The following is a 16,013-nucleotide window of genomic DNA, read 5'->3' as shown; positions in this document are numbered from 1 at the left end:
AGAGACACAGAGAGAAAGAGAGAGCTCTGTGGAGTGAGGAGGGGTCTTGGTGTGGAGAAAGCAGTTGGGGAGACACAGAGAGAAAGAGATCTCCGTGGAGAGGGGAGAGGTCTCTGTGTGGAGAAAAGAGTTGGGGAGAGACAGAGATATCTCTGTGGAGAGAGAAGAGGTCTCTGTGTGGAGAAAAAAGTTGGGGAGAGACACAGAGAGAGAGAGAGCTCTATGGAGGAGGTCGGGAGAGATCTCTGTGTGGAGAAAAGAGCTGGGGAGAGACACAGAGGGAGAGATCTCTGTGGAGTGAGGTCTCTGTGTGGAGAAAGCAGTTAGGGAGAGACACAGAGAGACAGATCTGTGAAGTGAGGAGGGGTCTCTGTGTGGAGAAAGCAGTTGGGGAGAGACACACAGAGAGAGATCTCTGTGGAGTGAGGTCTCTGTGTGGAGAAAGGATTTGGGGAGAGACACGCAGAGATATATCTCTGGAAGAGGAGATGTCTCTGTGCGGAGAAAGGAGTTGGGGAGAGACACAGAGAGAGATCTCTGTGGAGTGAGGTCTCTGTGTGGAGAAAGGAGTTGGGGAGAGGCACAGGGAGAGAGATCTCTGTGGGGAGGGGAGAGGTCTCTGTGTGGAGAAAGTGGATGGGGAGAGACACAGAGAGAGGTCTCTGTGTGGAGAAAAGAGTTGGGGAGAGACACGGAGAGAGAGAGATCTCTGTGGAGCGAGGTCTCTGTGTGGAGAAAAAAGCTGGGGAGAGACACAGAGAGAGATCTCTGTGGGGAGGGGAGAGGTCTCTGTGTGGAGAAAGGAGTTGGGGAGAGACGCAGAGAGAGAGATCTCTGTGGAGAGAGGAGGGGTCTCTGTGTGGAGAAAAGAGTTGGGGAGAGACACAGAGAGAGACATCTCTGTGGAGTGAGGTCTCTCTGTGGAGAAAGGCGTTGGGGAGAGACACAGGGAGAGAGATCTCTGTGGGGAGCGGAGAGGTCTCTGTGTGGAGAAAGCAGTTGGGGAGAGACACGGAGAGAGAGAGAGAGATCTCTGTGGAGAGAAGGGGAGACGTCTCTGAGGAGAAAGGGGGAGGGGCCGGGCGGGCGGGGCCCGGGACGTGTGTGTGTGTGTGTGTGGCTCTGTGCATGTGGTGTGATTGTGTGTGTGTGTGTGCGCGTGTGTGTGTGTACGCGCGCGCGCGTTGGGCCTCGGGGGGCCTGAGGAGGCCTGAGGGGGCGCGGGGTCGGGCGGCTTACCGCGGGCGGCCGGGCGGGCGGTCGTTCTGCCCCGTCGGACGGGCGGAGGGTGGGTGGGTTGGTGGGTCTGCCCGCCGGGCGGTGGGTGGGTGCGGGCGGGCGGGCGGAAGGCCGGGCGGAGGCCGGCGCGGTTGGCGTTGCGGGCGGGCGGGCGGGCGGGCGGGCGTCGCGGGGGGCGGGGCGGGCGGGGCGGGGCGGGGAGGGGGAGGGGGGAGGGGGGCGGTGGTGGTGCTGGCGGCGGCGGCGGCGGCGGCTCCGGCTCCTCTCTGTGTTTGTGTTTGTAGCAAGATGGCCGCCCTCCCCGCACCACGTGACGCGGGCCCGCCCCCCTCCCTCGGGGGGGGGCCCGCTACACGCGCACGCGCACTCACGGGCCCAGCGGCGCGCCCGCACGCCACTCGCCCCCGGCACGTGATCGGAGCGCCGACCACGTGACGGGGCGTTCTGCTCTCCCGTCCCGCCCCCTCATCGCCCTAGAGGCCCCCGGCACGTGACGAGAGCCGTGTTCCCCCTACCGCGCCCCAGGCACGTGACGAGGCCCTCCGAGCGCGGGCGGTGACGTCACGCACACGTCACGGCGGGGGGCACGTGGCGTCACGGTCGGGCCCGGGTGACTTGACGACGGGGCGTTCGGATATTAGGCGCTTAACAAATACCATTGGGTTTTTATTAAGCGCCTAATATCCGAACCCCCCCTCGTCAAGTCACCCGGGCCCGGCCGTTTTTGCTTAACAAAAACTATTATTATTATTATTATTATTATTATTATTAATTATAATAATAATTTGGGTATTTGTTAAGCACTTACTATGTGCCGAGCACCGCCCTAAGCGATGGGGGAGATACAAGATAGGTTGCCCCACATGGTGCTCACAGTCTTCATCCCCATTTTACAGATGAAGGAACTGAGGCACAGAGAATAATAATAATGGTATTTGTTAAGCGCTTACTATGGGCCAAGCACTGTTGTAAGCGCTGAGGGAGATACAAGATAATCAGGTTGTCCCACGTGGGGCTCGCAGTCTTCATCCCCATTTTACGGATGAAGGAACTGAGGCACAGAGAATAATAATGGTATTTGTTAAGCACTTACTATGGGCCAAGCACTGTTCTAAGCGCTGGGGAAGATACAAGGTAATCAGGTTGTCCCACGTGGGGCTCACAGTCTTCATCCCCATTTTACAGATGAGGGAACTGAGGCATAGAGAATAATAATGGTATTTGTTAAGCGCTTACTATGGGCCAAGCACTGTTCTAAGCGCTGGGGAAGATACAGGATAATCAGGTTGTCCCACGTGGGGCTCACAGTCTTCATCCCCATTTTACAGATGAGGGAACTGAGGCACAAAGAATAATAATGGTATTTGTTAAGTGTGTACTATGGGCCAAGCTGTTCTAAGTGCTGGGGGAGATACAAGGAAACCAGGTTGTCCCATCATCATCATCATCATCATCATCATCAGTCGTATTTATTGAGCACTTACTATGTGCAGAGCACTGTACTAAGCGCTTGGAAAGTACAAATTGGCAACATATAGAGACAGTCCCTACCCAACAGTGGGCTCACAGTCTAAAAGGGGGAGACAGAGAACAAAACTAAACATACTAACAAAATAAAATAAATAGAATAGATATGTACAAATAAAATAAATAAATAAATTGTGTTTGTAGCAACAAGTGTGTTTCTCCCATGTTGGGGGGTCACAGTCTTAATCCCCATTTTCCGGATGTGAGGGAACTGAGGCACAGAGAATAATAATGGTATTGGTTAAGCGCTTACGATGTGCCGAGCACTGTTCTAAGAGCTGGGGAAGATACAAGGGAATCAGGTTGTCCCACGTGGGACTCACAGTCTTCATCCCCATTTTACAGATGAGGGAACTGAGGCCCAGAGAAGTGAAGTGACTTGCCCCAAGTCACACAGCTGACAAGTGGCAGAGGTAAGATTAGAACCCATGACCTCTGACTCCTAAACCCAGGCTCTTTCCACTAAGCCATTCTGCTTCTTTGGATGACTTCTGTTCATTCATTCATTCATTCATTCCATCATATAGTGCTTAGTACAGTGCTCTGCGCACAATAAATCCCATTGACTGGATGACCCCACACCTCCCCCAGCCTCTCAATGAAGCAGCGTGGTTCAGTGGAAAGAGCCCGGGCTTGGGAGCCAGAGGTCATGGGTTCTAATCTAGACTCTGCCACTTAGCTGTGTGACTTTGGGCAAGTCACTTCACTACTCTGGGCCTCAGTTCCCTCATCTGTAAAATGGGGTTAATTATGATAATAATGGTATTTATTAAGCGCTTACTATGTGCAAGGCACTATTCTAAGCGCTGGGGAGGTTACAAGGTGATTAGGTTGTCCCAAGGGGGCTCACAGTTTTAAGCCCCATTTTCCAGATGAGGGAACTGAGGCCCAGAGAAGCGAAGTGATGAAGACTGTGAGCCCCACGCGGGACAACCTGATTACCTTGTATCCCCCAGCGCTTAGACCAGTGCTTGGCACATAGTAAGCGCTTAACAAATGCCATCATGACTATTATTATTAATTCATCCATTCATTCAATCATATTTATTGAGCGCTTACTGTGTGCAGAGCACTGTACTAAGCGCTTGGGAAGTACAAATTGGCAACATATACAGAGGGTCCCTACCCAATAGCGGGCTCACAGCCATTAGTACAGTGCCCTGCACACAGTAGGCGCTCAATAAATAGACTGTGAGCCCACTGTTGGGTAGGGACTGTCTCTATATGTTGCCAACTTGGACTTCCCAATCGCTTAGTACAGTGCTCTGCACACAGTAAGCGCTCAATAAATACGATTGATTGGATGAATTATCATTAATGGCCCCTTCCCCGCCTCTGATTTCCCCGTAGTAGACGCCAGGGAGGCTTCCCTTCACCTCCTCCCCCCCCCCCCCCCGCGTCCACATGGTAGATTCCAACCTGGCTCCTCCCTCCCCCCCCCTCAGTCCGTGTGCTCGAGCGCGCATGCGCACTGGCAGGCCGCGACCGGGGGGGCGTGGCACGAGGGCGCGGCCGCGGGAGGTGATTGGCGGAGAGTCCGCCGCGCGGCCGGGCTCGGGTCCCTTTGCGCGTGCGCCGTCGGCGCGCGGATTTTTTTTTTTTTTTTTCCCCCCCCACCCCTCCCCGCCTCGAGCACGGCGCGGGGGGGGCGCACGCACGCCCTCCCCTCTCGCCTCCAGAGCGCGCATGCGCGCTGGCAGGCCGCGGCGGGTGGGCGGGGCACGAGGGCGCGGCCGCGGGAGGTGATTGGCGGAGAGTCCGCCGCGCGGCCGGGCTCGGGTCCCTTTGCGCGTGCGCCGTCGGAGCGCGGGTTTCCCCCCCCTTGGCGCGGGCGGGCACGAGCACGTCGCGGGGGCGCGCACGTCTTCACTCTCGCTTTGACCCGACGGAGTGCGGGCCGTGAGGTGAGTCTGGGGGCGGGGGAGGGGGTGAGAAGGGTCTCTGTTAATAACAATAATAATAATAATAATAATTGCATTTATTAAGCGCTTACTATCATCATCATCATCATCAAAAGTATTTATTGAGCTCTTACTATGTGCAGAGCACTGTACTAAGCGCTTGGGAAGTACAAATTGGCAACATCTAGAGACAGTCCCTACCCAACAGTGGGCTCACAGTCTAAAAGGGGGAGACAGGGAACAAAACCAAACATACTAACAAAATAAAATAAATAGAATAGATATGTATAAATAAAATAAATAAATAGAGTAAAAAATATGTACAAACATATATACATATATACAGGTGCTGTGGGGAAGGGAAGGAGGTAAGATGGGGGGGATGGAGAGGGGGGCGAGGGGGAGAGGAAGGAAGGGGCTCAGTCTGGGAAGGCCTCCTGGAGGAGGTGAGCTCTCAGCAGGGCCTTGAAGGGAGGAAGAGAGCTAGCTTGGCATGTGCAAAGCACTGGGCTAAGCGCTGGGGAGGTTACCGTCCCCCTCTCCATCCCCCCCATCTTACCTCCTTCCCTTCCCCACAGCACCTGTGTATATGTTTGTACACATTTATTACTGTATTTATTTTACTTGTACATATCTATTCTATTTATTTTATTTTGTTAGTATGTTTGGTTTTGTTCTCTGCCTCCCCCCTTTTAGACCGTGAGCCCACTGTTGGGTAGGGACCGTCTCTAGATGTTGCCAATTTGTACTTCCCAAGCGCTTAGTACAGTGCTCTGCACACAGTAAGCGCTCAATAAATACGATGGATTGATTGATTACAAGGTGATCAGGTTGTCCCACGGGGGGCTCCCAGTCTTCATCCCCATTTTCCAGATGAGGGAACTGAGGTCCGGAGAAGTGAAGTGACTTGCCCAAAGTCACACAGCTGACAACTGGCGGAGCTGGGATTTGAACCTCTAACCTCTGACTAGCATTTGGTACAGTGCTCTGCACACAGTGGGAGCTCAGTGAGTACAAATGAATGAATGAAGAGGGACCATCTCTATATGTTGCCGACTTGGACTTCCCAAGCGCTTAGTACAGTGCTCTGCACACAGTAAGCGCTCAATAAATACGACTGAATGAATGAATGACTCCAAAGCCCATGCTCTTTCCACTGAGCCACGCTGCTGTTCAGCGCTTACTACGTGCCAAGCACTGTGCCAAGCGCTGGGGTAGATAAGAATAATGATGATGTTATTTGTTAAGCGCTTATTCATCATCATCATCATCACCAATCGTATTTATTGAGCGCTTACTATGTGCAGAGCACTGTACTAAGCGCTTGGGAAGTACAAATTGGCAACATATAGAGACAGTCCCTACCCAACAGCGGGCTCACGGTCTAAAAGCTTATTATGTGCAAAGCACTGTTCTAAGCGCTGGGGAGGTTACAAGGTGACTAGCTCTCTTCCTCCCTTCAAGGCCCTACTGAGAGCTCACCTCCTCCAGGAGGCCTTCCCTGACTGAGCTCCGTCCTTCCTCTCCCCCTCCTCCCCCTCTCCACCCCCCCCCCGCCTTACATCCTTCCCTTCCGAAGGGGGAGGAACTAATCAATCAATCAATCACATTTATTGAGCGCTTATTGTGTGCGGAGCACTGGACTAAGCGCTTGGGAAGTACAAGCTGGCAACATACAGAGACGGTCCCAACCCAACAGCGGGCTCAATAAATACGATTGACCGAATGAATGATTCCCTCCGGCCCAGGAGCCATGGCGGAGAACCGTCAGCCCCGAGGGGGCGAGTCCGACCTGGACCCCGGAGAGTACACCCTGCGCAAGAGGCTCCCTCACCGCCTCCCCCGCCGGCCTAACGACATCTACGTCAACATGAAGACGGACTTCAAGGCCCAGCTGGCCCGCTGCCAGAAGCTGCTGGGCCCCGCGGGCGGCCCGGCCGGCGGCGGGGGCTGGTCGGAGATCTACATCCACGGCCTGGGCCTGGCCATCAACCGGGCCATCAACATCGCCCTGCAGCTGCAGGCGGGCAGCTTCGGGGCCCTGCACGTGGCCGCCAACACCTCCACCGTGGAGCTGGTGGACGACCTGGAGCCCGACGACGACGCCCGGGAGCCCCTGACGCGCACCCGCAACAACTCCGCCATCCACATCCGCGTCTTCCACGCGACCCCCAAGTAACGGGGAGCCCGGAGCGGGCCGAGCTGTCCCCAGGCGCTCCCGGGAACCTTTGCGGTTCTCTTTCCGGCCCAGGAGAGGACCTCAGGAAGACCCCGGTTCCATCTTTCCTTTCCCCCACCGACCGACCCGGAGGAGGAAAATTCCCACCCCAGCTCTCCCGGGAACCTGGAAGGAGGACTGGGCAGTTGGACGCCCTCTGTGATAAACACTGTGGCGTTTCCCAGAAGCCGAGAGCGAGGCCTGTACCTCTTCCCTCTGCCTGTGGGCAGCCCACAGAATAAAAGTACTTTTGCCGTGTCTGTACTTCTTAAACTCCCTTCTTTCCCCCCCGTGACCAGTGAGGTGAAGGATTTGGGGGGAAAGGGATCTGTCCCCAGCCACCGGCTCCTACTCTTCCCACTCCCGTGAACCTTTGCGGTTCTCCTTCCGGCCCAGGAGAGGACCCCAGGAAGACCCCAGTTCCATCTTTCCTTTCCCCCACCGCCTGACCCGGAGGAGGAAAATTCCCGCCCCAGCTCTCCCGGGAATCTGGAAGGAGGACCAGGCAGTTGGACGCCCTCTGTGATAAACACTGTGGCGTTTCCCGGAAGCCGAGAGCGCGGCCTGTACCTCTTCCCTCTGCCTGTGGGCAGCCCACAGAATAAAAGCACTTTTGCCGTGTCTGTACTTCTTAAACTCCCTTCTTTCCCCCCCGTGACCAGTGAGGTGAAAGATTTGGGGGGAAAGGGAAGTGTCCCCAGCCACCGGCTCCTACTCTTCCCGCTCCCGTGAACCTTCGCCGTTCTCCTTCCGGCCCAGGAGAGGACCCCAGGAAGACCCCGGTTCCACCTTTCCTTTCCCCCACCGCCCGACCCGGAGGAGGAAAATTCCCGCCCCAGCTCTCCCGGGAATCTGGAAGGAGGACCAGGCAGTTGGACGCCCTCTGTGATAAACACTGTGGCGTTTCCCGGAAGCCGAGAGCTCGGCCTGTACCTCTTCCCTCTGTCTGTGGGCAGCCCACAGGATAAAAGCACTTTTGCTGTGTCTGTACTTCTTAAACTCCCTTCTTTCCCCCCATGACCAGTGAGGTGAAGGATTTGGGGGGAAAGGGAAGTGTCCCCAGCCACCGCCTCCTACTTTCCCTGCTCCTGTGAACCTTTGCAGCCCCCCTTCCGTCCCATGGGAGCACCTCGGGAAAAACCTGGCCTGTTTTCCCCTCTGCCTCTGCCAGTACATCCCTGTTCTTCCCACCCCCTTGGGGCAGGGAATTTTTATTTTATGATGGCACTTATTAAGCGCTTCCTATGTGCAAAGCACTGTTCTAAGTGCTGGAGAGGTTACAAGGTGATCATATATATGTAATGGATAGTGCCCAGGCCTGGGGGTCTGAAGGACCTGGATTCTAATCCTGGCTCTGCCTCTTGCCTGCTGTTCATTCATTCATTCATTCATTCATTCAATCGTATTTATTGAGCGCTTACTGTGTGCAGAGCACTGGACTAAGTGCTATGTGACCTCAAGGAAGTCACTTCTCTGTGCCTCAGTTCCCTCATCTGGAAAGTGGGGGTGAAGCCCGTGAGCCCCATGTGGGACAGGGACTGTGTCCAATTTGCTCATATCCACCCCAGCGCTCAGCACAGTGCCTGGCACATAGTAATCACTTAACAAATGCCACAGTGATCGTTATCAATCCTGCCCATAACCTTCCCTTATTAATTCCCCCCCCATCCCCCCAGCCTTACCTCCTTCCCTTCCCCACAGCACCTGTATATATGTATATATGTTTGTTCGTCTTTATTACTCTATTTATTTTACTTGTACATATCTATTCTATTTATTTTATTTTGTCAATATTGTTTTGTTCTCTGTCTCCCCCTTCTAGACTGTGAGCCCACTGTTGGGTAGGGACTGTCTCTATGTGTTGCCAACTTGGACTTCCCAAGCGTTAGTACAGTGCTCTGCACACAGTAAGCGCTCAATAAATACGATTGATTGATTGATCAGACCTGGAAGGAGGGCCAGGGAGTTGGATGCGCTCTGTGATAAACGCTGCGGGTTTTCCCAGAAGCCGGGAGCGCGGCCTGTAGCTCTTCCCCGTGGGCAGCCCACAAAATCAATCGTATTTATTTATTGAGCGCTTACTGTGTGCAGAGCACTGTACTAAGCGCTTGAATAAAAACACTTGCTGATAATAATGGCATTTATTAGGTGCTTACTATGTGCAAAGCACTGTTCTAAGCGCTGGGGAGTTTACAAGGTGATCAGGTTGTCTCACATGGGGCTCCCAGTCTTATTCTTCTAGACTGTGAGCCTGCTGTTGGGTAGGGACTGTCTCTATGTGTTGCCAACTTGGGCTTCCCAAGCGCTTAGTACAGTGCTCTGCACACAGTAAGCGCTCAATAAATATGATTGATTAATCCCCCATTCATTCAATCGTGTTTGAGTGCTTACTGTGTGCAGAGCACTGTACTAAGCGCTTGGGAAGTACAAGTTGGCAACATAAATCCCACTGCCCACCAGGAGCGTACAGTCTAGAGGAGGTGTGAGGAACCAGATCCCACTGTTGGGTAGGGATTGTCTATATGTTGCCAACTTGTACTTCCCAAGCGCCTAGTACAGTGCTCTGCACACAGTAAGCGCTCAATAAATACGATTGATTGATTGGATGCCAGGAGATTTGACTTGGGAAGAAGGTGGCATTTGGGTTGAGGTTTGTGAGGTGTAAAGTGGGGGGGCCCAAGGCAGTTTGGGGTGAGAAAGACAGTAAAGAGGTGTGTAATAATAATAATTTTCGTATTTGTTAAGCGCTTACTATGTGCAAAGCACTGTTCTAAGCGCTGGGGAGGATACAAAGTGATGAGGTTGCCCCATGTGGGGCTCACAGTCTTAATCCGCATTTTCCAGATGAGGGAACTGAGGCACAGAGAAGTGAAGTGACTTGCCCAAAGTCACACAGCTGACAGTTGGCGGAGCCGGGATTTGAACCCATGACCTCAGACTCCCAAGCCCACGCTCATTCCACTGAGCCACGCTGTGAGAGATCTTGGGCAGTCAATCAGTGGTGTTTACTGAGCGCTTACAGGGTGAAAAGCACAGTTGAGTTAGTAGACAATAGTACAGCGCTTTGAACAGAAGCAGCGTGGCTCAGTGGAAAGACCCCGGGCTTGGGAGTCAGAGGTCATGGGTTCGAATCCCGGTTCCGCCACATGTCTGCTGTGTGACCTTGGGCAAGTCACTTCACTTCTCTGAGCCTCAGTTCCCTCATCTGTAAAATGGGGATGAAGACTGTGAACCCAAAGTGGGACAACCTGATCACCTTGTATCCGCCCAGCACTTAAAACAGTGCTTCGCATATAGTAAGTGCTTAACAAATGCTATCATCATCGTCAACAGTGCTTTGCACTTAGTAAGCGTTTAACAAATACCATTATTAGACTGTGAGCCCACTGTTGGGTAGGGACCGTCTCTATATGTTGCCAATTTGTACTTCCCAAGCGCTTAGTACAGTGCTCTGCACATAGTAAGCGCTCAATAAATACGATTGATGATGATGATTATTACAAGAGTTGGCAGATGCAATCCCATTCATTCATATTTGTTTAACGCTGCAGAGCCTGCCCGAACAGTGCTCCAGCGCTTAGAACAGTGCCCCAGCGCTTAGAACAGTGCTTTGCACATAGTAAGTGATTAATAAATGCCATTATTATTATTATTATTATTATTATTATTTGGTGATCATTTATAGCGCCCTTACCGAGTGTAGAGGAATCAGCGTCATCAAGTAGGTGGAACCCAGTCTTGGGAGTCAGAAGGACCTGGGTTCTAATGTGATGTCTGCTGTGTGACTTTGGGCAAGTCACTTCACTTCTCTGGGCCTCAGTTCCCTCATCTGTAAAATGGGGATGAAGACTGTGAGCCCCACGTGGGACAACCTGATCACCTTGTATCCACCCAGCGCTTAAAACAGTGCTTCGCGCATAGTAGGTGCTTAACAAATGCTATCATCATCATCAACAGTGCTTTGCACATAGTAAGCGTTTAACAAATACCATTATTATTATTACGAGTTGGCAGATGCAATCCCATTCATTCATATTTATTGAACAGTGCTTCGCATATAGTAGGTGCTTAACAAATGCTATCATCATCATCAACAGCGCTTTGCACATAGTAAGCGTTTAACAAATACCATTATTATTATTACAAGAGTTGGCAGATGCAATCCCATTCATTCATATTTATTGAACAGTGCTTTGCACATAGTAAGCGCTTAACAAATACCATTATTATTATTATCATTATTATTGAACGCTGTAGAGCACTGTACTAAGCGCTTGGGAGAGTACGATTCAATAGACCCATTTCCTGCCCACGATTTTACAGTCCAGGGGGAAGATTCCCTGCCCGCAAAGTCATTTGGTGATTATTTATAGTGCCCTTACCGAGTGTAGAGGAATCAGTGTCGTCTACTGGGTGGAACCCGGTTTTGGGAGTCAGAAGGACCTGGGTTCTAATGTGACGTCTGCTGTGTGACTTTGGGCAAGTCACTTCACTTCTCTGGGCCTCAGTTCCCTCGTCTGTAAAATGGGGATGAAGACTGTGAGCCCCACGTGGGACAATCTGATTACCTGATCTACTCCAGCGCTTGGCACATAAAAGGGGCTTAACAAATGATAATAATAATAATAATGGCATTTATTAAGCACTTACTATGTGCAATGCACTGTTCTAAGCACTGGGGAGGTTACAAGGTGGCCAGGTTGTCCCACGGGGGGCTCACAGTCTTTATTTTAGCTGTACATATCTATCCTATTTATTTTATTTTGTTGGTATGTTTGGTTTTGTTCTCTGCCTCCCCCTTTTAGACTGTGAGCCCACTGTTGGGTAGGGACTGTCTCTATGTGTTGCCAATTTGTACTTCCCAAGCCCTTAGTACAGTGCTCTGCACATAGTAAGCGCTCAATAAATACGATTGATGATGATGATGATGATGACTGATTGATTAGATGAGTTAAGTGACTTGCCGAAGGTCACACAGCAGAAAAGTGACGGAGCAGGGAACAGCCCCCAGGTCCTCTGACCTCCAGAGGACTAAACCACGTGGCGACGTGCAAGTCACTGTTCTAAGCGCTGTGGTAGATGTAAGATAATCGGGTGGGAAACGGTCCCTGTCCCCCGTGGCGTTCACGGTCTTCATCCCCATTTTCCAGATGAGGGAATTGGGGCCCCAAGAAGTGAAATGACTTGCCCAAGATCAGACTGGGATTAGAAGCCGGGTCCTTGTGACGCCCAGGCCCGGGCTGTAGCCACTAGGCCCCGGGCTGCGGGCCGAGAGAAGAGGATCCCGGGCGGAATCATCACCGGGATTCCACGGCCTGAATCCCTGGAAAGTATCCGCTCTTCTCTTCCCGCCGCCCCTCCGGTCTCCCCGGTTGCCGTGACAGCAGGCCGCATCTCGTCCACCCCAGGATGTCCTGCCGGCCGGGGTCTCCGTCCTGTCTGTCGGTGGCCGGGGGTCCGGCGGGGAAGGAGGGAGGGGGAGCCAGGCCCTGAGGGGAAGCAATGTTTCTCCCCCTCTCTTCCTCCCTAGGGGAGGCCGACCGCGACGGCCACATGTGTGCACGCACGCACGCACACATACATCACACGTGCGGCTGGAAATGGGGTGGGCCAAACATAGCCCTGTTCTTGGGGCTGGGAGGACAGGGTGGGGGGCTGACTGTTTAGAGATGCCCCTCTCTGCTCTCCCCGCCGTGGTCTTGGGGGTGTCAAGGAGAGGCGTTGATGGCGAGGGGCAGCAGCTGGGACCCCCCCCAACCCCCTCTCCCAGGGGTGGGTGAATTTACGACCCTCATTATAAGAGAACTTGGGGCCCTGGGGACGAACGGATTTCGTCATCGCTTCCTCAGAGAGGTCGCTTGACCCTTGGTCCCTGGCCCCAGATACTGTGATGGTGAAGGGAGGTTCATTCATTCATTCGATCGTATTTATTGAGCGCTTACTGTGTGCGGAGCACTGGACGAAGCACTTGGGAAGAACAAGTCGGCAACATACAGAGATGGTCCCTACCCAATCCCGGCTCACAGTCTAGAAGGGGGAGACGGAGGACAAAACCAAACCTGTGGACAGGTGTCAAGTTGTCAGAAGAAATTGAATTAAAGCTGGGCCTGATGTGGAGCTGATATGGGGTGTGGGGGGGTTCACATGGGGGAACAGGGAGGGGGAGAAGTGGGGGGCTGCAGCGCCTGGGCCTCCTCACCCCTCATCACCCCTTTCTGGGGGGGCTCCTAGTGCTTTGTACATAGTAAGTGTTGAATAAATGCCATCGTTATTATTACCTGTTGCCGGGCCGAGCCACTGCCAACCCTTGAGGAGAAGGAGGGGGAGCCTGAGTCCCTTCTCCCCGCCATCCCTGGGGGCTCAGGGGTCCCCCCCCGACCCCATCATCCCTGGGGACGCAGGGGTTTCCCCCCTCCCACCATCGCTGGGGGCTCCGAGGTCCTTCCACCATCCCTCAGAGCTCCCCACCACCCCTGGGGACTCCAGGGTGACCCCACCATCACTGGGGGCTTTAGTATTTCTCCCGTCCCACCATCCCCGGGGCTTCAGGGCCCTCCCCCCACGATCTCTAGGGGCTCCAGAATCCCCCCACCATCGCTTCTAGACTGTGAGCCCACTGTTGGGTAGGGACCGTCTCTATATGTTACCAACTTGTACTTCCCAAGTGCTTAGTCCAGTGCTCTGCACACGGTAAGCGCTCAATAAATACGATTGAATGAATGAATGAATGAATCGCTGGGGGAATCTAGCATTCCTCCTTCCCCACCATCCCTGGGGGCTCCAAGATCTCCCCTAGCCCCCCTCCCCACCATCCCCGAGGGGCTCCAGGGCCCAGGCGGACCGGAGAGGGCCTCCGGCGGGAGCAGAGGGAGAGAAGAGCGACGACGTGTTTCCCGGCACGTATGTTCCACGGGTCTTGGCCCATTGGCCTCCTGGCCGGGGCCCAGCCGAGGTGGCGGCCACGGGCCTTTTTATTTTAGGTTTGTTTTGGCAGCCCTGCCGCCGCCGGGCCCGTTTGTTTGTTTGTTGTTTCCTCGTCGCTCCTTTCTCCCCTTCGCCGCCACCGCAACCGCGGCCACCACGGCCACCACAACCACGGCCTCCGCCATCGCCGTAGCCATCACAGCCGCCACAGCTTCCTCAGTCATGGCCACTACGGCCACCACAGCCAGGGACGTGGGGAGCGGGTTGGAGGTGTCAGGGTTGCCACCCCCTGTGAGGGAGAAATAAAGCAGTGTGGCCTTTTAGACTGTGAGCCCACTGTTGGGTAGGGACTGTCTCTATATGTTGCCAATTTGTACTTCCCAAGCGCTTAGTACCGTGCTCTGCGCATAGTAAGTGCTCAATAAATACGATTGATGATGATGATGATGACAATGGGAAGAGCCCGGGCCTGAGGGGCTGGTTTCTAATCCCGCTGTATCTGCTGGGCGAGCCGCTTCATTTCTCTGGGCCTCAGTTTCCTCATTTCCTCATCTGACTGACTGGCTGACTTGGCTTAAGCACTGTGATACCCCACCTCTCAGTACATACCCATCCATCAGTCCTATTTATTGAGCGCTTACTGTGTGCAGAGCGCTGGACTACGTGCTTGAGAGAAAATTCAATCAATCAATGGTATTTGTTCATTTATTCAATCGTATTTATTGAGCGCTTACTAGGTGCAGAGCACTGTACTAAGCGCTTGGGAAGGACAAGTCGGTAACATATAGAGACGGTCCCTACCCAACAACGGACTCACAGTCTAGAAGGGGGAGACAGACAACAAAACAAAGCAAAACATGTATTGAGCACTTACTATGCGCAGGGCACTGTACTTCTCTGTGCCTCAGTTCCCTCATCTGTAAAATGGGGATTAAGACTGTGAGCCCCCCATGGGACAACCTGATTACCTTGTAACCTCCCCAGCGCTTAGAACAGTGCTTTGCACATAGTAAACGCTTAATAAATGCTATCATTATTATTATTATTACTAAGGGCTTGGGAGAGTCTGCTGCAATAGAATTAGCAGACACGTTCCCCGCCCGTAGCGCGCTCACAGTCTAGAGGGAGAGACGTACGTTAATAAAAATTAATGAAGTATGGATTTGTACATAATCCAAGCGTAAGGGCAACGCAAAAGGGAGTGGGAGGAGAGGAAATGAGGACTTAGGGAAGGCCTCTTGGAGGAGATGTGATTTTAGTAATAATAATAATAATAATGATGGCATTTATTAAGCACTTACTATGTGCAAAGCACTGTTCTAAGAGCTGGGGAGGTTACAAGGTGATCAGGGTGTCCCACGTGGGGCTCACAGTCTTAATCCCCATTTTACAGATGAGGTAACTGAAGCACAGAGAAGTGAAGTGACTTGCCCAGAGTCACACAGCTGACGATTGGCAGAGCCAGGATTCGAACACATGACCTCTGACTCCAAAGCCCGGGCTCTTTCCACTGAGCCATGCCGCTTCTCTAGTAGGGCTTTGAAGGGAGGGAGAGTGATAGATATGAGGAGGGAGGGCGTTCCAGACCAGAGAAAGGACGGGGGCGAGGGGTCGGCGGCCAGATAGACGAGATGGAGGTACAGTGAGAAGGTTGGCACCGGAGGAGCCAAGCGTGAGGGCCGGTTGGGGTGAGAGAGAATTGAGGTGAGGTTGGAGGGGGCGAGACGATTGAGGACTTTAAAACTGACGGTGAGGAGTTTCTGTCTGATGCAGAGGTGGTTGGGCAACCACTTGGAGAATCCCCAGGAGTGGGATTCTTATCTCCGCATCCTTAATACTCCGCCATTTCCCCTTATCTGAAATTTCTTTCAATGTCGTCTGTAAGCCCTTCTAGATTGTGAGCCCGCTGTTGGGTAGGGACCGTCTCTATATGTTGCCAACTTGGACTTCCCAAGCGCTTAGTACAGTGCTCTGCACACAGTAAGCGCTCAATCATCATCATCATCAATCATATTTATTGAGCACTTACTATGTGCAGAGCACTGTACTAAGCGCTTGGGAAGTACAAATTGGCAACATATAGAGACAGTCCCTACCCAACAGTGGGCTCACAGTCTAAAAGGGGGAGACAGAGTAAATACAATTGATTGATTGATTGTAAACTCCTTCCTCTCCCCCTCGTCCCCCTCTCCATCCCCCCATCT

General features: G+C 53.0%; 1 protein-coding gene across 2 annotated transcripts; it reads left to right on the top strand.

Annotated features, from left to right (window-relative positions):
* The first annotated feature begins 4,613 nt into the window (after window positions 1-4,613).
* On the top strand, window positions 4,614-7,033 carry POP7 (POP7 homolog, ribonuclease P/MRP subunit). Of its 2 annotated transcripts, none has more exons than XM_038768332.1 (2): window positions 4,614-4,670; window positions 6,416-7,033. In XM_038768332.1, the coding sequence occupies exon 2, from the start codon at window positions 6,421-6,423 to the stop codon at window positions 6,844-6,846; it is 426 nt and encodes a 141-aa protein (XP_038624260.1). In that variant the 5' UTR covers window positions 4,614-4,670; window positions 6,416-6,420; the 3' UTR covers window positions 6,847-7,033. The 2 variants fall into 2 exon arrangements, with proteins under 2 accessions (XP_038624260.1, XP_038624261.1); XM_038768333.1 differs by lacking the exon at window positions 4,614-4,670 and adding an exon at window positions 5,656-5,674.
* The last annotated feature ends 8,980 nt before the right edge of the window (window positions 7,034-16,013 follow it).

The sequence above is a fragment of the Tachyglossus aculeatus genome, chromosome Y4, assembly GCF_015852505.1.
Source record: "Tachyglossus aculeatus isolate mTacAcu1 chromosome Y4, mTacAcu1.pri, whole genome shotgun sequence".
NCBI lineage: Eukaryota > Metazoa > Chordata > Mammalia > Monotremata > Tachyglossidae > Tachyglossus > Tachyglossus aculeatus.
The sequence above is the reverse complement of the archived record's forward strand: the minus strand, read 5'-3'. Positions and strand labels throughout refer to the sequence as shown.